The sequence below is a fragment of the Microcaecilia unicolor genome, chromosome 8 (assembly GCF_901765095.1).
Source record: "Microcaecilia unicolor chromosome 8, aMicUni1.1, whole genome shotgun sequence".
In the NCBI taxonomy this organism is placed as follows: domain Eukaryota; kingdom Metazoa; phylum Chordata; class Amphibia; order Gymnophiona; family Siphonopidae; genus Microcaecilia; species Microcaecilia unicolor.
In genome coordinates, this window is record NC_044038.1 from 8510746 (window position 1) to 8535126 (window position 24381).

Sequence of the window (24381 nt, forward strand, 5' to 3'; positions counted from 1 at the left end):
TTCCTCATCTTCTTTTCACTGTCTTCCTTCCATCCAGCATCTGTCTTTGATCTCTCTCTGCCATCCAGTGTCTGCCCTCTCTGCTGTCGCCTCCATCCAATGTCTGCCCTCTCTCCCTGCTCCTTCCATCTACATCTGCCCTCTATCTCTGCCCCTTCCATCCACCATCTTCCCCTGTCTGCCCTCTCTCTCTCCCCCTTCCATTCACTGTCTGCCCTTTCTATCTCCCCCTTCCATCCACTGTCTGCCCTCTCTATCTCCCCCTTCCATCCACTGTCTGCCCTTTCTCTCTGCCCCTTCAATCCATCATTTGCCCTCCCTCTCCCATCCATCCAGGGTCTGCCCTCCCTCTCCTCCCCCTTCCATCCAGGATCTGTCCCCTCTCTCTTCCCCTTTTTTCAGCCCCCAGTTCCAGCCCCACTATCCCACCAGTCCCCAGTTTCAGCCCCAGTCCTTTTCTCCCACCAGTCCCGAGCTTTAGCCCCCAGCCACTTCTCCCTGTCCCCTTTTTAGCCCCCAGTTTCAACCCCAGCCCTTTTCTGTCACCAGTCCTGAGCTTCAGCCCCAGCCACTTCTCCCTGTCTCCTTTTCAGCCCCCAGTCCCCACAATTTCAGCCCCTGCCGCCTTTCAGCCCCCAGTCCCAGTACTAGCCCCCTTATCCCACCTACCCTCCTTCAGCCCCCAGTTTCAGCCCCCTTCATCTACATGCCTTGCCCCCCTTTTCAGCCCGACCCATTCTCCCACCTGACCCAGGCATGCCCCATTTTCCGTCATGACCCCTTCTCAGACCCCAGTTCCAGCCCCCTTCTCCCATTTGAGAGCCCCCTCCTCCCATCTGAGAACCCCCACCCCACCCCAGTCCCCTTCTCCCATCTGAGAACCCCCTCCCCACCCCAGTCCTTCTCCCATCTGAGAATCCCCAGAACACCCCTCTCCTCTCCCATCTGAGAACCCCCCCTCCCCACCCCAGTCCCCTTCTCCCATATAAAAACCCCCTCCCCTCCCCATGTGAGAACACCCCTCTCCCATCTGAGAACCCCCTCCCCACCCCAGTCCCCTTTTCCCATATAAAAACCCCTTCCCCCCATGTGAGAACCCCCACAACACCCCTCTCCCATCTGAGAACCCCCTCCCCACCCTAGTCCCCTTCTCCCATATAAAAACCCCCTCCCCTCCCCATGTGAGAACACCCCTCTCCCATCTGAGAACCCCCTCCCCACCCGTCCCCTTTCCCATATAAAAACCCCTTCCCCCCTTGTGAGAACCCCCAGAACACCCCTCTCCCATCTGAGAGCCCCCTCCCCACTCCAGTCCCCTTCTCCCATATGAAAACCCCCTCCCCTCCCTTCTCCCATATGAGAACCCCCACAATACCCCTCTCCCATCTGAGGACCCCACCCCGACCCGACTCTCCTGCTCCCACCCTACTTTAAAAAAAATTTTTTTGAAGCGTCGTTGCAGGCAGCGCCTCGCATCTGCCCTGCTTGTAAAAGAAGTAAATCTCTTCGCTTCGTCGTCGTCGGGCCTCACTATGTCCCGCCCTCGTGGAAATTACCTCAGAGGAGGGCGGGATATAGTGAGGCCCGACGACGACGAAGCAAAGAGATTTACTTTTTACAACAAGCAGGGCAGACGCAAGGCGCTGCCTGCAACGACGCTTCAAAAAAATTTTTTTAAGGTAAAGTGGGAGCAGCGGGAGCGAAGCGGATCACCCCCCCCCCCACCCACTGACACCTGGGGCGGACCGCCCCCACCGCCCCCCCCTTGGTACGCCACTGCAAGTAATATACATTACAAGTGAAGACCCTACAGGTAACCCAGAATGCAGTGAGTAGGGTTCTGTGCGGTGGTGTGTGTAGGTGCCCCCCTTCATCCCTAAGGGCTATGTTAGTGGTGTACAGTTGTGGAGAGTGGGTTTTGGGGGGGATTTGGGGGGGCTCAGCACCCAAGGTAAGGGAGCTATGCAGCTGGGAGCAATTTGTGATGTCCACTGCAGTGCCCCCTAGGGTGCCCGGTTGGTGTCCTGGCATGTCAGGGGGACCAGTGCACTACGAATGCTGGCTCCTCCCACGACCAAATGCCTTGGATTTGGTCATTTTTGAGATGAGCGCCCTCAGTTCCTATTATAGGCGAAAACCAAGGGCGGCCATTTCTAAGGTCGGCCTAAATGTTGGGATTTGGGCGGTCCCGGACCGTATTATCAAAACGAAAGGTGGGCGCCCATCTTGTTCGATAATACGGTTGGCTTCGCCGCTTCCCGGGGCCGTCCCCGGAGATGGGCGCCCAGTTCGATTATGCCCCTCCACGTGCCTTAGTAAAAGGGCCCCTAAATATTCTGAGACAGTGACAATACTATCGGCCTTGGTAGGTTTTGGCAGCAGACAGAAGTCAGATATGCAAGGTTGGATTAATTCTTCTGTTGCTCCCTTTTCCTTAATACATAAATATGTGCACATTCAAATCTCTTTTTCACCTGATAGTTCATACTATGCTTTGCAAGACCTGGTCAGCAGTAGAAATAAAACCAGGATGGACGTCAGTGCAATGTCTTATACCTGTGCCTCAGTACGTCTGTCGCCAGCTCCTCCCCAACCATCCATGAATGGATGGAACTGGAAAGCTGTAGACCTACAGAGAGAAAATCAACATAATATTAAAATATTATACCGTAATACAATACAGGATTTCTTTCCGACATGAGAAATAAAGTGGTAGTGCGTATTGCGTAACTTTCATTAGTAGCAACAAGGTTATCAGTCAAGTGTAGAGAGTTTGGTTTTGTCTTGTTCATGTAAAGTCTAGTGGAAGCATGTTCAGGCTAGACCAATTAGGAATGATTCGCTTACACATAGGCTGGGTCGATATTTCAAAGCAAGTATGTGGTCAGCACCCACTGGTAACCACGAAAATGTTTTCTAAAAACTTTAGTGCCAGTTAGAGGATAGGAGGGCAGGAGTGTTCTGAAAGTGTGGCCAACATTACCCTATTGGACCTGAATGCAAAAAGTTTTATTTTTACTTTACGTTGGTTAAGAACTATAAGGATGCAAAGAACAAATCATTAAGAAACGTCAAACTGCCCAAAACACAGCAGCCAGACTCATATTTGGGAAAACGAAATACGAAAGCGCCAAACCCCTAAGAGAAAAACTACACTGGCTCCCACTAAAAGAACGAATCACGTTCAAAGTTTGCACCCTGGTCCACAAAATCGTTCACGGTGAAGCCCCGATCTATATGTCAGACCTCATAGACCTGCCAACTAGGAACACAAAAAGATCAGCACGCACTTTCCTGAATCTCCACTACCCCAGCTGCAGAGGACTTAAATATAAATCCACATATGCATCCAGCTTCTTCTACATAAGTACGCAAATATGGAACGTACTACCAAAAGCCATAAAAACAATGCACGACCTAACGATCTTCCGAAAACTACTGAAAACCAAACTGTTCAAGAAGGCATACCACAATGACCCACCCTAACTACTAGGAAACTAGACTTTACCTGAACTATACAATAGCAAACTCTTTACATCAGACTGATAACCTTCGAAGCTACTAATGAAAGTTACGCAATACGCACTACCACTTTATTTCTCATGTCGGAAATGAACTTTCTATACTTGATTATCTAACTTATGTTATAATTTACTCTATCACTCAGGAACCTCTATGCAATACCATATTGTATTCTACTTTACCATGTATGCAACTTAATGCAATATTTATTTATTTATTTATTTTTTATTACATTTGTACCCCGCACTTTTTCCCACTCATGGCAGGCTCAATGCGGCAGGCAATGGAGGGTTAAGTGACTTGCCCAGAGTCACAAGGAGCTGCCTGTGCCGGGAATCGAACTCAGTTCCTCAGTTCCCCAGGACCAAAGTCCACCACCCTAACCACTAGGTCACTCCTCCACAAATACCATGTGTAATTCTCTACCCGGAAATGGCGTCGCCATTACGGTAAAATTGTAAGCCACATTAAGCCTGCAAATTGGTAGGAAAATGTGGGATACAAATGCTACAAATAATAATAATAATAATAAGGTCATCCTTGAGCCCTGCAAGCTTTAGAACTCTTGAAACTAGACTACTGTAACTCCCTTTACTGTTCTCTTACTTAGAAGTTTAGAAAGAAGCTTCAACTGTTGCAAAATACCTCTCCAAGATTAATATTTAATGGAGGTAAATATCATGAAGCTACTTGTCTGTTGAATGATTTGCATTGGCTTAAGATTGATCGTCATATTCATTTTAAATTCGCATGTTTGCTCTATAAAAGTTTTCACGGATTGAATTCCAAAACATTGGGTCAGTTCTTAATATTTACAGGCATTCAGTCTTATTTGAGAAGTGGCAAAGGGTTATCTCTGGATTTTTCTTCATTGAAGAATATAAATTATAAATCATTTTTGGGAACGTTCTTTTGTTTTTACAAGCAGCCAGGATCTGGAAATGGAATCCCAATTCAGCTTCATCAAATTACATCATATAATTTATTTAGAAAAGTTCTTATGGACTTAATCAAAGACTGTAAACTTGTTTTGATAGTGATCCACTTTGATTACTTTCTTAAATCACTTATTTAGCAAATGTATTAAGATTTATATTGTAGATATATTATATCCTAGACCTAAGGGCCCTGAACAAATTCTTAGTCAAGGAGAAGTTCAGGATACTTTCCCTGGACACCCTTCCTCTAATTCAGGAAAATGAATCTCGCACATTCCTTAATCTTCATTTCCCCAACTGTAAAGGTCTAAAATACAAATTAATGCACGCATCAACCTTTTACTATATGAGCACGCAATTCTGGAAAGCATTGCCACGCAACCTAAAAGCGATCTATGAACTGACCAACTTCTGCAAACTACTGAAGACCCATCTCTTTGACAAGATATACCACAAAGATCAACACATCTGAAACTCCCCACATATACCCAGAAATGTTTAATAATGCCTTCTGTTATATTACTATCACGTATTCCGTTACCATGTAACCCAAAATCCTTCTGTAATAACAAATGTTTATTCTCTTCTTATTTCCACTATCCATGATGTATTGTAAGCCACATTGAGTCTGCAAAGAGGTGGGAAAAAGTGGGATACAAATGCAATAAAAAAAAAATAATACATTCCTTCAAATGTGAAGTTATCTTAGCATGTTATCCACCTTGTAACATTTCGGTTAAAATCGGAATAGAAATTCATTAGTACAATACAATGTACTGAAAAAGGTGTGAGCCAAATCCAAAATAAATGAATAAAATTCAGTCACTGTCTGGATAAATGTATCCATTTATGGGATCCACAGAAACAGCAGTCTCAATTTTAAGTAGGCAAATTCTGCATATTCAGTGGATAAGGTTACTGGATAAGAGGCATGACAATACTGTAAAGGGATAAATCAACAGCTTACTTTTTAGTAGTAGCTGTGGGTTTGAAGATTATCTTCAGGAAGTATATTTTTCAAAGCCATTTCCACGGATAAAACTGTGTTTTTTTACCCACAGAAATGGCCTTTTAAAGAACTGCCCACCTAATATGTGGGTAAAAATGTTCGTGCAATGCTGAAGCCCCGGCAGCTCTGGGGATCGTGTTAGGGAGGGGTTCGCATTCCCATGCATAGTTTTGGATTTTTGAAAAAAAAAAAGTACTGCTCTTATAATTAGAGGTCTATTCTAAGGGGTCTATAATTGTAAATTTAAGTGTTTGTTTTGCAGCTAATTAGGGGTTTTCAGGGGTGTAAAAAAACCAGTGTCTATCAGTTTTTGTGGGTACATTTTCTGGAAGACTCACATCTATTCATTTGTACAGCTGAGGAGTTGTTAGCATGGAAAAAGAACAGATACAGAGTGGAGGAGTCAAGGCAGGCAAGGGCGGGGGGGGGGGGGGGGGGAACGGGGGCGGTGAGAGACCACTAGAGGAACTCCATTAACCTCCTCTTTTACATTTTTTGTACCAGGGGTGCTTTATCAGAGTTTATTCGTCAAAATCAAAAGCCCTAAGTGGTTTTGATGGACTAGTAGACACATACCTTCTCTTCGAAAAGAGGAGTACAGTATATAGCTGATGATCTCAAATCTAGGTGAGCTGTTCCACATTTTACCCCTCCTCCTCCCACCAACCACCACCACTGGGGGATATAACTGCAGCTTACATACACAGCATCTGAGGGCTCAACATGCAGCTCAGTGACAAATTATTATTTTCGTGGTTCCTATAGAAGAATACTTTCTTAATTGGACTCTACTGGTTCTGTGATCCAAGGCAAAGCAGAGGAATCATCGGTACAAAGGAAAAGTCCCAAAGGTTTGCTCTTCTTACCATCAAAGCAGTGGACATCCAAGGCCATGTTTGCTCTCTCTCTATTGGCTGTCCACTCAAGTAAAGATGGAGGGTACGTCCTGGCAGTTTCTGGCCCTTGTTGGGTCTTCTTCATGGCCTGCATGAGCTTGTGTTGACATACTGCCTTGTAACCGTCGTAGGCGTAATCAGACACATATCTAGAAGGAGAAACATTTCTCAGAAATTTGTTCTCAAGCACAAACACCAGGCCAGTCCCACCTCCACCTTTCACTATATTATATCTTGCACAATTATTTTCTGCCTGATATTTAGCGCTATTTAACTGGCCAGAAACGGCTCCTGGCCGGTTAAATAGCCTAAAGCCGGCTAAGTGCTAATATTCAGCGTGAGATAACCGGTTATCTTGACTGAATATTAGTACTTAGTGGATAGCCTGGTCATAGCCTGTTAGCACCAATATTCACTGCCTGACCGGCTAAGTTTAGCAGCCAGATAGACCTGCATAAATAGTTGCTATAACGTAGCCGGTCAGCCGATGAATATCGGCTTAACTGGCTACGTGCAGAGCACCCTCCAAAAAATTCGGGAATTCAATGCCGGTCGCCAGATATAGCCCAACGTTGAATTTCCAGGTTCCAAAAATTCCTGTATCCAGTCCAACATTATCTATACAGTGAAGGAACAGAGGGAGAATAGAGTGCCCGGATAGCTCCACAACTACTCAATTAAGAGCTAGAAAAACCAGCACCAGAAGGAACCTCCACATCTTGCTACATCCAGAATGTCTCCTTTCAAGAGTTTTAAACCTAAGCTCTGTAGTCACGAGACACCTCCAAAACTAGATTTCTTGCATGGGCTGGTGATGGCTAGAGATCAGTGTTCTTTGTTCTGTATCTCCTTTTAAGGAAGGCAATCCTTATCAGAATGTACGGCAAATCTAGTTTTGGAAGTGTCAAGAGGATCACTTTCCATACACATCCTCTCATTCTTTCTGGCACATTAGCTGCAGCCATACTCACTTTAATAGATGTTTGTCCATATTCAAAGAGGGAGCGAATCCACTAAGGCATGAGGCAAGGAGCAACCAACCACGTTCTTCGTTGTTGGGGTTGGTGTTTCGCCAAACCTGGTTGGCTACCTGAGCAAGAATTTCATCTCTCAATCCCACATGAGACAAGCCCTTCTGAATGATGTAATTGCCCAATAAATTCTCCTGGGCTCCATTGAGGTGTGGGTCTCCCATGAATCTCAGAACCTATCAGAACAAAGAAACCCAGAGCTTCAAGAATACTGAAGAAACAAATAAAAGAGGGTAGAGGACCTTTAAATATACCAAATATATGGCTGGTGTTGACCAAACTGTGTACTTTCCAGGCGTGGGAGGATTCCATGGAGTGAAGTCTGAGAGAAAGGTGCCACCATTTTTCAGAAGGGCGAGGACTCCATTAGGGTGGGGTAGTTGGGGAGAAAATTGAGTTGAGTTTCATTGCTTGGATGGGATCATCGTGAAGAAACAATCCGTGCGATCCTGGAACTTCAAAAGTTAATTCTAATATTGGGGTCTTTATAGGGTACTGTTTACCCACTTCTACCCTAGCTGAGATTATATTCATGCAACTTTCTGACTTCATGTGCTTCTGTTATTCCTTCTTATCTATTTATGTGTTTCACCTTTGCTTACACTCTGTACAGTCTATTAAAATGTTTTCTTGCATATTGTGTTGACATTGTAATGTAGTACACTATACCCTATCTTGTATTGTTATTTGAATATTTTTACTGCTGTAATTGTCTATTGCCTATGTTTGACTTACTCTTGCTGAACACCACCTTGAGTGAGTTCCTTCGAAAAGGCATAGGCGTAGTTTGACTGTTTCATTTGGGGGGGCAAAGAATGGGCGGAGCATATTAGCATATCATTTGCATATATACATATGCAAATGAATATGCTAATGTGGAGGAAGGAATTGAATTTACAGGCAAAATATCATAGATGCACATTTCAAAAAGCTGACACATTTCAATTAATAAATTATGAATAAAATACTTTTATCTACCTTTGTTGTCTGATCATTTAGTTTTTCTATTCGCTTTGGTCCCAGTGTCTTCTGTTTTATTCAGTGTCTTCTTTCCAGTAGGCTTCCCTCTGCTTCCCACCCCTCCCAGTCCCATCCATCTCCTGCTTCTTCCCTCTGCTTCCCACCCCTCCCAGTCCCATTCATCTCCTGCTCCTTCCCTCTGCTTCCCACCCCTCCCAGTCCCATTCATCTCCTGCTCCTTCCCTCTGCTTCCCACCCCTCCCAGTCCCATTCATCTTCCCTCTGCTTCCCCCCCCCCCGCGAGGTCCAAGATGGTGACTCTGTTTACCCCCTCTCTTCCTTCCTCCCTCCCTCCCTCCGCCGCAGGCAACAGTCTTCAGCTTTTCCAGCGTTCCTGGCAGCAGTAGCGATGTACACGCTGACTTCGGTCTGCCCCGGAAGCTTTCTCTTCAAGTTCCTGTTCCCACCTATGCGGGAACAGGAACTTGAAGAGAAGGCTTCGGGGCAGAGCCAAAGGCAGCGTGTACAACGCTACCGCTGCCAGGAATGCTGGAAAAGACTGCTGCCTGCGGCGGAGGGAGGGAGGGAGGAAGAGAGAGGGGTAGACGGACACGCTCCTCTCAGTCCGCTACTCCGCTTGGCTTCCCTGCCCTCTCTGTCTGCGTCCCGCCTTCCTCTGACGTCAGAGGAAGGCGGGACGCAGACAGAGAGAGCAGGAAAGCCAAGCGGATGGAGAGGAGGGCATGCGTGCATGTGTTTTGTTTTTTTTTTAACTAATGGCGCGGCGGCGCCTCATCGTCGTTTGGGGGGGCATTGCCCCCCCTCGCCCCCCCCAGTCTACGCCTATGCGAAAAGGGGATAAATAAATCCTAATAAATAAGGTTTATTTAAAAGATGCCACAAGATAATGATTTTGTAAATGGAGTTTACATATTTGGTATTGATACTGGTATCGGTTGATGTATTGCACCTTCGATTTTACAGTTTGTGGTTAAATAAATCCTTAACTGTGATCTTTAAGATTATATACTTTGCACTATTTTTGTTAATTTTTTTATGTACTGTTTTCTTTATGGACTTTCTGTAAACTAGTTTGGTTTGGAACTAAAGCTGGACTGGGCTCAATATCTTTGATCAGCATGTTAAGAAGTGTGAGCGATCCGTTAAAGCCTTCCAGAAACTTCTGGTCCCATCCCAGAATCCATTCCAGTTACTGCAGGCAGCTTCTGAAGGTGAACTTCCTTACCTTAAAGTTCTACCCCGGGGAGTTCTCCAACAAAGGAAAACGGGGTTAAAATAAATTAACTTTTAGGCGCAGTGTGTTCTCATGTTTCTAGACACAACCCACTAACGGGGGAGGTAAAGTCAGTGGTGTGCTGGAGCAGGCTCTCGAGAGCCGTTTGTTAAGTTTTTAAGAATTTTGGGAGCCGGTTCTCCATGGCTACTTTAACAAATGGATCCCAAAATGTGGGCTTGGGCCCCTCCTGAATTCTCTTTTACTTTGCTGGCGAGAGAGAGCCCCCTGTTAACAATTTACCAGCACACCCCTGGGTAAAGTCCATGAATTTAAGATGGTTTAGAGCAGGTATCCTACCCTCAGATGAGTGGCCTAAGCATAGGCCTAGCAGGGTCAAATATCTACACTCTGGGATTGCCCCACATTTTCATATCTTTAGAACCGTAATGGATGCTTTAATGGTCTGATTAAGTGTCAGTACTCCAAACCTATTTTCTATTTTCAATTGGTCTTTAAGTTTGGCTTCATAAGTACATAAGTATTGCCATACTGGGAAAGACCAAAGGTCCATCGAACCCAGCATCCTGTTTCCAACAGTGGCCAATCCAGGTCACAAATACCCGGCAAGATCCCAAAAATGTACAAAACATTTTATACTGCTTATCCCAGAAATAGTGGATTTTCCCCAAGTCCATTTAATAACGGTCTATGGACTTTTCCTTTAGGAAGCCGTCCAAACCTTTTTAAAACTCCGCTAAGCTAACCGCTTTTACTACATTCTCTGGCAATGAATTTCTTTGAAAAATATTGCACTCTCTTTGTCCAAAAAAGTTTGCTCATGGCCAAATACTGCATTAAGATCAAATGGATAGATGCTTTCTCTCCAGGTGGTAAACTGTGGAACTGTCAATGTTAATCATGGAATGGATAACTAGAGAGGGTAGCTCTAGAAAATGGGCTCGTTTCCAACATATATCAAGGGGGTAAATTGCAGAAGTCGTCCTTGAGGCAGTCTGAATAGCAGAATCCCTTGAAGCAGAGCTAATGATCTAAGAATGTGAGGGTGATCTCGTGGTCAACTCTTGTATTGAGTAAAGGGTGAGGAGGGTAGCTAGGGGTTTTAGGGACTGGGATGGGAAAGGGTCTTTTAATCACTGTTCACTAGATCAGTTCCAATTCAATGAGTAGATTTCTCGTTATTACTAAGATTTCTGTAGTTCTAGCCTATTGATGGGAGTTGTGGACATGCATTTTCTGGTTTCACATATCTCTTTATACAAGTCGGTAAACAGAATTGCAGTTTTAAAAAATGTAGGAACACATGCACTGGGACCTAGTCAAGGGTCACCATAATCAATGACCTTCCCTTAGAACACAAGTCAGATTATCAGGGCCCAACCTCTTTGAGAAAGAATCAGAATACTACAGAAAGCGTCCCTAAATGGATGTGGAGAACAAGAGGGGTCCCGCAGTTACCGTGATTCTCTTCCTGTTCGCCAACCTGTAACCTTTTTGAACTTCCTTTTCCCCATAGGAAGTAGAAGATGGAGGAACTTCCCACTGGCCCCAATCTGGTATCTTTTTAAAGAAAATTACTACCCCAAAAAATATCATGGTGGGAAGTTTATCTGCCACTCTGCAAAGAAAGCCTATGAGCCATATTGCCTGGAATACAACAGAAAATTAAGACATGACTTCAAAGGGAACAGTGTAAGGTTTTACAGGCAATCTCCCCAGGCTGCAGAAGGACTGGGAAGAAATTGCTAGGCCCTCCCAGAATTTTGTGTGGTGCTCGGAATGACCTGGTTTCCAAAAGAGGTGATAAAGCAAGCAGCAGCTCAAACCTACCAGCTTAAAAATATCAGTGGTGTCGTGCCTCAGCTCCTCTTCCACCTGGGTTAAAGCAGACCCCAGCGGCACTGTTAGCATCCCAAACGATGGCTCCTGCATGGTTAGTATGGAGAAATCAATTAACTTTTGCATGACAACATTTTCACATTTAACAAAATACTACTACTACTACTACTACTACTACTTAACAATTCTAGAGTGCTACTAGGGTTACGCAGCGCTGTACAATTTAACAAAGAGAGACAGTCCCTGCTCAAAGAGCTTACAATCTAATAGACAAGTGAACGGTCGGTCCGATAGGGGCAGTCAAATTGGGGCAGTCTGGATTCACTGAACGGTAAGGGTTAGGTGCCGAACGCAGCATTGAAGAGGTGGGCTTTAAGCAAAGACTTGAAGATGGGCAGGGAGGGGGCTTGGCGTAAGGGCTCAGGAAGGTTGTTCCAAGCATAGGGTGAGGCGAGGCAGAATGAGCGGAGCCTGGAGTTGGCGGTGGTGGAGAAGGGTACTGAAAGGAGGGATTTATCCTGTGAACGGAGGTTACGGGCGGGAACGTAAGGGGAGATGAGGGTAGAAAGATAGTGAGGGGCAGCAGACTGAGTGCATTTGTAGGTAAGAAGGAGAAGCTTGAATTGAGTGCAATTTGGCCATACAGAGTGGCCCAGTTTCTCCACTTTAACTCTGATCAGTATTTCCTACATTTGCTGCCCCATCATTTCATGCAATGTTTACTACCATTGCTACAACGACGACGACTTAAAGCAAAAGTACTCGGCATACACAGCACTGTACACGGAACACGTGCAGTCTCTGGATAAACCAAGGGCCCTAGGCAAGAGCTTTTTTCATTGTCCTCCTTCACTTTCAGGCCTGTGTGGTCACAGATTCCCAGACTAATTGAAAAGGGAAGTGTACTGCCTCCAACCCTGATTGCCTTTCGTACAACTCTTTGTGACCATCCTGCACCAGGCGTGTTTCAAAGACCAGATTACATATTTATTTATTTATTTATTTATTTATTTGTTGCATTTGCATTCCACATTTTCCCACCTATTTGCAGGCTCAATGTGGTTTACATTGTTCCGTAATGGCGATCGTCATTTCCGGAATGAGACATACCGAGTTATATTGCATTGAAGTTCGTAAGTGACAGAGTAGCTTAAGCAATCAAGTATAAAGAGTTCATTTTCGTAATGAGAAATAAAGTGGTATTGCGTTATATAAGTGTAACATACACGGGTGATTCATTATTACAGTAGGAAGACTTACCTTGAAGTGAAGTCGTACATACTTGGACATGGTGTAGTTGTTGATGTCAAGGGGCAGCGTGAGCTGGGATTCTTCTTGCAGTTGTGGAGCCTGTACTATAGCTACACACTCTTCATTAATGTGCTTCTCAACTATCAAAGAAAGGCAAACATGGGAATTAATCAGGCAGCACTGGAGGAAGTGATGGATCTCCCTCTTCCGAATCAACCAAGGAGAACAGCCTTGATAAGGCAGGAAAACAGAAGAACAGGAACCCTTGTAGACACACAGACGAAACAGTCACAACTTTATTGGACTGTTTCGTCACAACTTTATTGGAACATCCAAAGACTCAACACGAGAGTTCAAGCGTTCTACAAAGTGTTTATTGGAAGAAAGCTGCAAGATATCGAATATCATCAGTTATCATTTTAGACATAGCTTTATATCAACATACACCAAACTAAAGAATCCTGAGGAAGGCCTTTGTAGGCTGAAACATGGCTCGTGTCGAGTCTTTGGATGTTCCAATAAAGGTGTTATTTTGGACATTGTCTGCTGCCCTTTCCTTTGTCACCCTTGCAGCTTTGACAAGCCATGTATATATTAAAAAGTTCTCACTGCCATGCTGGGAGTTCAGTCCTTTTATTTCAGTCCACTTAATCTACAGTGATATAAAAGTGGTATAGAACGGGTAAATGTGAATCCATTGTTTAATCTTTCAAAAAGTAATAAGAGTAGGGGACACTCAATGAAGTTACACGGTAATACTTTTTTTATGTCTCAACAATTTTATTGATGATAATTCAAAGCATATACATCCGAAGGGTAATTACACATCTTTTTACGGAAAGCTCAGATTGAGGTGTTGTTAAAGCCGGGAAGGGACCCCCTTAAGGCAGGATCATATCGGCCTATTTCTCTGCTTCCCTTTGAAACAAAATTATTTGCCAGAATTATGGCTAACAGACTAGCTCGGGTATTGCCAGATATAGTAGCTGCCCCTCAGTTGGGGTTTGTTAGGGAGCGTTCAGTGGCACGAAATATGAGAAAGATCTTGGCTTCATTGGAGAGATTGCATCGTCATTCAACACCCTCGTTACTAATCAGCTTTGATGCAGAAAAGACATTTGACCAAGTTCATTGGGATTTTATGTTTGCGACTTTAAAGGCATATGGTATTGTTGGGTTTTTTAAGAAGGCGATAAGTGCTCTCTATCAGGGCCCAGTGGCAGAGGTGTGGGCCAATGGGATGTCATCCGAACCATTTGGGATTGCACGAGGCATGAGACAGGAATGCCCCCTCTCCCCTGTCCTCTTTGTGTTGGTTCTTGACCCATTGATTCGGGACATTTTGGGGGCAGGATACTGGGCTAGATGGACCATTGGTCTGACCCAGTATGGCTTATGTTGTTTGAATAAAATTAAGCACCAGCACAAGCTCTTAACATTATTCATATATTCAGTGACGCTATCCATTTAATTAATAGAACTCCTTACCACTTGTCAGAAGTGCATGATTTTTCGGCAACAATTGAAAACATTCTTATTTCAGAAGTTTTTTAAAAAGATTTTATGATGTTGGCATTTTAATTCCTAGTAATAACTAGTCATCTTTTTGTTATAAGCAGTGAACTTCAAGATATCTCTTCTTAAAGGTGATTAATAAATCCCAATAAATAAATAAATAAATATCTAGCAGATACCTACCAAGGTATCTAATGATTCTATTGGTTTTCTATTGTATAGCGCCACTGAATTTACGTCTAATAGCGACCACGCTGGCACTATCTTTTTAGAGGATAATTTTAGAAAGGGGAGAGGGGTATAGGGCAGGGAACAAATATGACCAAAACCGAGCTTCTCATTTTCTCCCCCAAACCCACCTCCCCACTCCCCCCGTTTTCCATTTCTGTTGATGGTTCTCTCATTCTCCCTGTCTCCTCAGCTCGAAACCTTGGGGTCATCTTTGACTCTTCTCTCTCCTTCTCTGCTCATATCCAGCAGACCGCCAAGACCTGTGGTTTCTTTCTTTACAACATCCGTAAAATCCGCCCCTTTCTTTCCGAGCACTCTACCAAAACCCTCATCCACACCCTTGTCACCTCTCGTTTAGACTACTGCAATCTGCTTCTTGCTGGCCTCCCACTTAGTCACCTCTCCCCTCTCCAATCGGTTCAAAGCTCTGCTGCCCGTCTCATCTTCCGCCAGGGTCGCTTTACTCATACTACCCCTCTCCTCAAGTCGCTTCACTGGCTCCCTATCCGTTTTCGCATCCTGTTCAAACTTCTTCTACTAACCTATAAATGTACTCACTCTGCTGCTCCCCAGTATCTCTCCACACTCGTCCTTCCCTACACCCCTTCCCGTGCACTCCGCTCCATGGATAAATCCTTCTTATCTGTTCCCTTCTCCACTACTGCCAACTCCAGACTTCGCGCCTTCTGTCTCGCTGCACCCTACGCCTGGAATAAACTTCCTGAGCCCCTACGTCTTGCCCCATCCTTGGCCACCTTTAAATCTAGACTGAAAGCCCACCTCTTTAACATTGCTTTTGACTCGTAACCACTTGTAACCACTCGCCTCCACCTACCCTCCTCTCCTCCTTCCTGTACACATTAATTGATTTGATTTGCTTACTTTATTTCTTGTCTATTAGATTGTAAGCTCTTTGAGCAGGGACTGTCTTTCTTCTATGTTTGTGCAGTGCTGCGTATGCCTTGTAGCTCTATAAAAATGCTAAATAGTAGTAGTAGTAACAGAGGAAGAAGAGAAGGTAAGGGTGAGAGTTATTTCTTTTCACCAGGTATCGGCTAGTTTGTAATACTGTAATTGAAGTTCTCATTGTTTTACACCATCTTGTTGCGAGAATTGTATTTGAACGTTAATAATAATAATGCATTAATTTATAAACCAAGAGTAAAAAATTGTTAGTTTTATCAGAAATCTGCCCAGACTGTTGTTGAATTACTGCCACACTGTGTTTTCTGGTTTCAAATCACTGACCCAGTGAATGACCTAGGATCTGTTTACTCATTAGCTGTCCACTGACTCAATGTCTCTTAGTGCTTCTGGGGTTCCAACATAGTTCACAGACAGTCTGGAAGCCCTCTCATTGTTTTTTGGGGGAGTCACAATACTTTACACACCATGAAATGGGGACCCCATCACTCGTGTGATATCTGCTTTCTGTGATTCATCTTCAGTCCTTCTAACAATAATAATGTGCATTTTTACAATTGCATCTGTCATCCGATCAGATTCCCAAGGTGTTTTCCAATCAGTGGCGTAGCCACAGGCGGGCCTGGGTGGGCCAGGGCCCACCCATTTAGGGCTCAGGCCCACCCAACAGTAGCACACGGTTAGTGGTAGCTGGTGGGGATCCCAAGCTCCGCCAGCTGAAGACTTCCCCCTGATGGTAACGAAAACGCTACTCTCCATGATACTGGCACCTGAGCATGCTCATTTTTCAGCGCATACCTGCTGCAGACTGTCAAGGTGGAAAGAAGTGTTTTCCCACCAGCTGAGATATTGTTTTGGTGGTGGTTGGGGGAGGGAAGAACATTTGGTGCCCACCCACTTCTTGCCTAGGCCCACCCAAAATGTGTTGTCTGGCTGCCCCTGTTTCCAATGCAGCACACCCATAGGAGTGGAGGAGTGGCCTAGTGGTTAGGGTGGTGGACTTTGGTCCTGGGGAACTGAGGAACTGAGTTTGTTTCCCACTTCAGGCACAGGCAGCTCCTTGTGACTCTGGGCAAGTCACTTAACCCTCCATTGCCCCATGTAAGCCGCATTGAGCCTGCCATGAGTGGGAAAGCGCAGGGTACAAATGTAACAAAAATAAAATAGATACTATTTGAGATTCTACATGGAATGTTGCTACTATTGGAGATTCTACATGGAATGTTGCTATTCCACTAGCAACATTCCATGTAGAAGGCTGCGCAGGCTTCTGTTTCTGTGAGTCTGACGTCCTGCACATACGTGCAGGACGTCAGACTCACAGAAGCAGAAGCCTGCGCGGCCACATTGGTGATCTGCAAGGGCCGACTTCTACATGGAATGTTGCTAGTGGAACAGCAACATTCCATGTAGAATCTCAAATAGTAGCAACAGTGGAGGAGTGGTCTAGTGGTTAGGGTGGTGGACTTTGGTCCTGAGGAACTGAGTTTGATTCCCACTTCAGGCACAGGCAGCTCCTTCTGACTCTGGGCAAGTCACGTAACCCTCCATTGCCCCATGTAAGCCGCATTGAGCCTGCCATGACTGGGAAAGCGTGGGGTACAAATGTAAATAAAAAAAAAAAATCCACCCCTTTCAAGGGTTGGCCTCCTACCTGTAACTGCCTCCAGGAGCCCTGAGAGCTCAGCTGGGATTTCCAGGTGGGTAACGCGAATAACTTCTCTCTTCGTCAGTTCCTGAGTGCAGAAAGCAGTGACATGAAAACTGAAGAGTGGTATTGTTACAATGGGATTCGTGTATTTGCATTATATGGTTTTATTTGGACTGAAGGGTGATGTAGAAGGCTTTATCAATAATAAAGAAATAAACTCTTATCTCCCTGTCCATTTACTCTGTTTCGTTGCTGGGTGTTTGGTCATGGTGCTGCAGATGCTTGATAAAAATACAAATATGAATAGATCCTCACCAAATATAGAATAAGTGACCACAAACTAGAGACAGAAAAACACAGACAAAACCTGAACTGGAAACGCCCGGAAGCCAGACTTTGCATGCAGTGCAATACTGGAGAAATTGTCACAGCAATGCATTTCCTGCTGTACTGTGTGTAATACAAAGACATCAGTGATGCGCATTTCAAAATGAAAGACTTCTCACAAAAGAATGAGCAGGAAAAACTCCGTAGACACCTGGAGGAAAGAGAAGAAACAGCAGCTCCAGCAGGCAGCTTTTGCTATATCCTGTCACCAGGTGAGAAACGTAACCAGAGCAAAGACTCTTAGACCAGAACCTGGGAATTGTTCTTGTTTTTGTCTCTCTCTAAACTGTAATTTTACCTTTCTGTGGTTACTGTTACTCTGCCTTGTTTTCTTTCTCCATTTTTCCTTAACTGCTGCATGCATTACTTTAAGAGTATGTTAGAACCCTCAAGGAAGTAGAACAATATTCAAAAATACAAAAAAATACTTTCAAAAATTAAGTGTGGATAAAAAACAAACAAACAAACAATAATTAATATAATTAGTTGAGTCCTCAGTGTGGAATTACTAAAGTAGGGAACAGAGACAAGGCTTTTCTCTAAGTCACAGCCAAACTGAATAAGTTTCACACCCTGGCTGGAACTTCACACCATCATCGGGCACAATTGTGTGTGAATGTAGCAGTGGCGTAGCCACAGGTGGGCCTGGGTGGGCCGGGGCCCACTCACTTAGAGCTCAGGCCCACCCAACAGTAGCACACGTTTAGCGTTAGCTGGTGGGGATCTCAAGCTCCGCCAACTGAAGACTTCCCCCCCGATGGTAACGAAAATGTTACTCTCCATGATACCGGCACCTGTGGATGCTCAGTTTTCAGCGCATGCCTAATTCAGACTGCCAAGGTGGAAAGAAGCATTTTCCTGCCAGCTGAGATATATTTTTGGTGGTGGTTGGGGGGGGGGGGGGGTGGAGGGAGAACACTTGGTGCCCACCCACTTCTTGCCTAGGCCCACCCAAAATATGTTGTCTGGCTACGCCCCTGGAATGTAGTGCGCCAAAATAACAGTGAGCAGTGAACAGTGCTTCAATGAAAAAAAGATGAGTGTATATGTATTCTCTAGAGCAATCAAGATCAACCAACAGTCGCTAATGAAAAAATCCTCAGACAGTTCACCAATAAAGAATGTCCCCCAAATTTTTGTCTCAAGTAAGACTAATAGCAGTCAAGGTAAAGAACTTATCTCAACAATAGGACAAAACCAGTTGGGTTCTACTACAGAATGACACAAGGACAAAGTTTGATCCCATCCCCGACCTGTCCCCGTGGGTTCTGTCGCCATCCCCGCAGGTTCTGTCCCCATCCCCACCCCGCTGTGTACGTCTAGTAGCGCTATAGGAATGATAAGTAGCAATAGTCCCCGCTCCATCCCCATGGGCTCTGTCCTCATCTGCAGAAGCCTCAAACAATTATGATTTTATATTTAAGTCTTTTTATTAAAGTATAAAAAGGAACAATATGCTGTGCAACCGTTGTGTATAAATTACAAATAGAAAAAAATAATAACAGTGAGCAGCTATAATAAACTTCCTTCCCACCACCCTCTACCCTTCCAACCCCAACAATAGCTGACTTCTACTACCCCAAGGAATCCTAATCCACACTGTTAAAAAGTCCAGGGGTACAAAATACAACCCGTTCTGTATGCCCTAGAGGGCAGAAATATGCCCTATGAAGCACTGTTATGATTTTTTAATCTGTAGAATAAGTCATCAACAATCTCAGGATTCAGTCTAGCTCTCCTGTCTTCCACAGTCCTTCCTGCAATAGAAGTTGTCTTCTTGGAAGATGTGCTGGTAGCAGGATGTACAGGATCCCCCGTGCAAATTTTGCTAATTGTGGCCAGCATGTTTGCTTGTTTTTTCCAAAAAAATCAAAATATTGTTGTCTGCATCACTCAAACATAAATAACAATCCAGTTCATTAACACGTTTCAAAGTAGAAAATGACATTTGTCCCCATGGGATCGTTCCCCACCCCGTCCCCGCAAGCTCTGTCCCCCTCCCCATCCCTGCGGTTACTGCGGATCCCCGTCCCCGTGTCATTCTCTAGGTTCTACAGAGCTACGTTTCAGAAGTCACTCCTTCATCAGGAACCTGACATCAAGCATCATAACTCATCTGAGACTGCAATGCTCCATATGAGCAGTGTTCACTGTTCACTGTTATTTTGGTGCACTACATTCACACACAGTTGTGCCCGATGATGGTGTGAAGTTCCAGCCAGGGTGTGAAACTTATTCTATTTGGCTGTGATGTAGGGAAGAGTCTTGTCTCTGTTCCCTACTTTAGTAATTCCACACCGAGGACTCAACTAATTATATTAATTATTATTTTTAAAGGTGTATGTTCTCTGTTATCCACACTTAATTTTTACATGTATTACGTTGGCAGCACATGGAAACTTGTCATAAAATAAATTGGTGAAGATATAATTGAAGAGGCTTTACCATCTCAATTCTCTGCCTTTCTTCCTCTGCAATCCTGCGTTCTTCCTCTATGATTCTGCGCACTTCAGCTTTCATCTGAAACCAAATCAGGAGTCAACAGAAGAGCAGGAGAAATCCAGCATGATACCCCGCACCTTGAGAATGATGGGAGGGGACAGGGCCGGTCTTATTCAGGGCGACAGGGGTGGTTGCACAGGCCCTCGCGCTCCTAGGGGCCCTGCATCTCTGGCACTTTGTCCTCCTATCTCGGAACACCTCCCTGCTCCATACCTTAATGTGTATCCATGTTTCAGTAGACAGCTTTTGATGTCACTTCCTGCTTCTTCAAGGGCAGGATGCAGAAATGAGGAGGCCTTGGACTCGGCAGCTTATGGCATATGAAAATTGCTGCCGCTGTCTGCCGCTCTCTACTGAAACGAGGTGGATGCATATCAAGGTATGGGGTGAGGTGGGGTTCTGAGAGCTCTAAACCTCCTTTTAAACTGATAAATTATGGTTTATGGTGGAGGGCATGGGTGGGCACGGGCGGAGGAGGCCCACTGAACTGGCCTCCACAGGGCCCCGTAATTAAGACCAGCCCTGGAAGGGGACAGCATAGTCTTGTAACCGAATCTCAGGCAGCATATGAACAGCATGCATACTTTGGCCTAATTTTGGAAGGTAGAGTAGTTACCCGTCTAAGGGCCTGATATAATTAGATGCACTACGCTTAATGCGCTCTTTCTGCATGCTAAGATGACTTCTGATTCAAACTCTTTGCTGAGGCCCTGTGAACAGTTTATTTGATAACCCGTGAGCAGCTATATGTCTTGATCTCTCCAGGTACTATTTAGATAGTAAACAAATGTTTATACAGTGTTATAATTGATCCATATTTCAGTTACTTGTTATTGTTTTGCTGATTGCACCTTTTCTGTTCATTGTTCTAATTTTTCATGGTAATAAACCTTTTTAGTTTATTGCCTCTGCTTGTCTGGACCGAATAAGAATCCTGGTGGTATGTGTGTTGGGCCTGTGAGTGGTTTCTAGGAAATGTGGGACCATTGGGAGTGTGGCTCCAGTAACCTAGAAATCACTGGGGATAATTTCAGAGCAGGAGACTCACCCAGAGGCGGTTGGGACCCAGTCGATGGAAGGAGGGTGCTAGCATAGAGCAGAAGCGGCAGGTGCAGGCGGACCTGAACTGTGCTGGGGGCAGACCCTCTAAAGGTAGCCCCAGGCGGATTGCTAGGCATTTCGTGACATCCTGTATGTGGGCAATTCTATAACTGGGCAGTTAGTTCTATATGGTACCTGAGCACCCAGTATTGGTACATCTACAATTATATCAGCCACAATTCAGCAGGGAAGTGTATAAACTACAGTATCCTGAGAGCCCTGGCCATGTCCCACCTATGATTGTGCCATGTCATTTATGAGCATTATTACAAAAAAGGGCTTCAGTAATATTTTCATACATTGTTTTATTAGAACTGAACTTCTGTCCTGAGTAAGGAAATGTTGCAGCTATACTGTGCTTTGCTTTGATGGATTCACGTGAAATTTAAAGTTCCTAGAAAAACCTTGGTCCTTATTCCCTAAAGTAGCGAGGAGCGAAATGCCGGCCACCGTTGGTGGTAATGCCGTGACAAAATTCTTTTTGAGACAAGATAAGCAACTTACTGCACAAAATAGGAATTATTTTGAAACATATACACACAAACTTACATTATTTAGCTACCTGCCGGTGAAAAGAGTTTTTCAGCCAGAGACATTAAAGATCTCTGAGTCATCAACTGTGACGGAGAGACTGAGGCTTTTATCCTTCCACATTGTCCACTGTCATTTTAAAGTCTGTGTTTCATATTCGAGTACCCACAGTATTACTCCCCTGGGTTCAGTCACTTTATAACAGTTGGGACCATCAGATAACAGTCATGGTAGCCAAACTCAACTTCAAACGGTTACGTATAAGCCCCCGTAGGGTTTGGTTTTATTGGTATGACATATATGTGCACCCCATGCCTTCATTTTTTTGATACAGTGTCATGCATTGCAGATCCCAAAGAATAAATCCATTCTGCAATTTGTTTTAAATCTGTGGCCTGCTAGTTTCACGGTGTGTCCTTCAGCCCTGGCACAATTTGATGGTGATTTACTGTAATGCCCAGGGTTAACAGCAGTGGACACTGGTAAAGCAAAGAAAAACAGGAATAAAGGTGGCATTGGGCAGGTCTGTCTGTCCTAATCCTCTTTACACAGGAAATGGATAAGGACATTTAGCTGTACCAGGGGCTTAGCCAGACCTCGGTGGGAGGGGGGGGTCCAGAACCCGAGGTGAGGGGGCACATTTTAGCCCCCCTGTGCCACCGACCCCTCCCCCGCCACTTTCGACCACCTCCTCCCCTCCCCCCCCACCAGGTACCTTTGCTGGCGGGGATCCCCAACCCCATTCAGCGCCGATCTCCGGCGCGGTCGCTGATCTGTTTCTGTGAGTCTTGACTCCTGACATCCTGCACGTCCGTGCAGGATGTCAGGAGTCAAGACTCACAGAAACAGATCAGCGAACACGCCGGAGACCGGCGCTGAAGAGGACTTCGACTGACGGGGGTTGGGGACCCCCATCAGCAAAGGTACCTGGTGGCAGCGGCAGCAAAGGAGGGTCGGTGGCGGTGGCGGGAGGGGGGGTGGAAAGTGGTGGTGGGGGGGGTTTAAAAGTAGAGGGGGGCCAGGGCTAAATCTGTGGGGGCCCATGCCCCCATCTAGCTACGCCCCATACAGTGCCTCTCTCTACTGACAGAGCTGCAAATCCCCCCCCCCCCCCTCATTCCCACCACCACCACACACACAATCAGGAGAGTTAGGGACCTGCCACTACACAAAGCTAATGATAAGATCTAATTGGCAGGGGCTTGGGAGTTTGATCTGTATTCTATAATAACCAACACACATTACCTTGAGGTACCTCCTGCGATTTATATACATATGAACCAAGGACCTGAATTTCATGAGACTCATCCGTAGGTTCCTGTATTTCTGCCTAAAGAAGAAGGAGCAGAATGAGTGAGTTTCTGAACTAATGCCAACCCAAACAACCCTTCATTCCATGCATAAAACCCTATTGGGGTCCATCCTCTAGACCCACATATCAGTGAAGCTTCGGATTTCCACAATCAGAACCAACCTCTACTGTTTTAACCCACTTCCCCCTTCCATCTAACCCAACTATCACTGTGTCAATCCTTTGGCCAAGGTCCAGAAGGCAGGACTCAGAACCCATGCCCCCTAATCTAGCCTCCAGGTTCTTTTTTGGGATCTTGCCAGCTATTTGTGACCTGGATTGACCACTGTTGGAAACAGGATGCTGGGCTTGATGGACCTTCGGTCGCTTTCATTGAAGAAATCTTTTACTTGGATTAATAGAAATGTTAGGGAACTTTAAAACAGCCATGAATTATTCATTGTACCAAGAGGCTTATTTTCAAAGCACTTAGCCTCCCAAAGTTCCATAGAAACCTATGGAACTTAGCCTCCCAAAGTGCTTTGAAAATATGCCTCTAAGTGAGCCTGGGCCTGAATGATACTAAATGTCCTAAACTTGTGAGAGACATTTCACTTTGAACAAGTCATGCATCCTTCAGAAGGGTTTTTGTCTCAACGGCTGTTTTTCTACCTGGCGAGGCAGCCTCTGGCCCGGGCCTGGAGAAGAATGATCTTCCGTTGCAAGGAAAGGTATCGTCTCCGCACAAGGAAGCCACGGGCAATGCGCTGAAGTGAGACTGCGGCCAGATGCAAAACACGATCTCTCTTGCTCTCCATAACCTGGTACACATGCTCTTTCATAAACAGCTAAGATGAGAGAGTATCATGAAAGGCACAGAATTAAATCCCTCCAGCCAACGTGCACCTCAGCTCCCCTCACTGCAAAAGACAGATTTTCGAGAGACAGATTTTAAGCCACTCCCCCCCCCCCCATTTCAGCCCAGTCGTGTCCCAGCTCTGCCCCACTTTGCCCAGTCACACCCCAAGACCTGCCCACTCCACCTTCTTGCTCCACCCCCTGATAGTGTGACACCAACAAGTTGCCTCCCCCTCAGGCAGCAGGAGACATCTTAATGAAACATCATTTCCTGCTGCCGTGGGACTGGTCTCGCAATAAGTGCTGTGAGAGTTTGCTGCTTTTTTTCACAAGGCCGGTTCCACAGGAGATGATGTCTTATTAGCGCATCTCCTGCTCCCAATGGAGGGGGAGGCTGCTCAGTAGGACATCTTTGCTCTCCAGTTTGTGGGAGATGACCCACAAAAACACAAGACTCCCACTTAATGTGGAAGACTTGGTGGGTCTGCATAAGTGAGATAACTGGCCCACCTAAATATGTCATTTAGCGTCACAAATGTCATCTCTTTTCAACATTATCCGTACCTTTGCCCAACTAACTCTTCCCAGTATCTAGCTTTTAGGACAGAGTTGCATGAAAACTGAGGAAGGCTAGATCCATCCATAGTTCTTCTCCTTGTCCGATTTCACATTAGTTTTTCCAATGCATG

The 24381-nt window shown here is 45.1% G+C and overlaps 1 protein-coding gene across 1 annotated transcript in view; it reads right to left on the reverse strand.

Moving 5' to 3' along the window:
• Positions 1 to 24381, reverse strand: part of MYO15A (myosin XVA) — a 173359-nt gene that overhangs the window by 81822 nt on the left and 67156 nt on the right. Inside the window, exons 24-32 of the mRNA XM_030212017.1 lie at positions 23507 to 23682; positions 22789 to 22873; positions 19855 to 19929; positions 17026 to 17107; positions 12711 to 12841; positions 11442 to 11537; positions 7337 to 7572; positions 6336 to 6514; positions 2557 to 2629 (exon numbers count right to left, since the gene is read on the reverse strand). Coding sequence (XP_030067877.1) covers positions 2557 to 2629; positions 6336 to 6514; positions 7337 to 7572; positions 11442 to 11537; positions 12711 to 12841; positions 17026 to 17107; positions 19855 to 19929; positions 22789 to 22873; positions 23507 to 23682 — 1133 coding nt within the window. The remainder of the gene's footprint in view (positions 1 to 2556; positions 2630 to 6335; positions 6515 to 7336; positions 7573 to 11441; positions 11538 to 12710; positions 12842 to 17025; positions 17108 to 19854; positions 19930 to 22788; positions 22874 to 23506; positions 23683 to 24381) is intronic.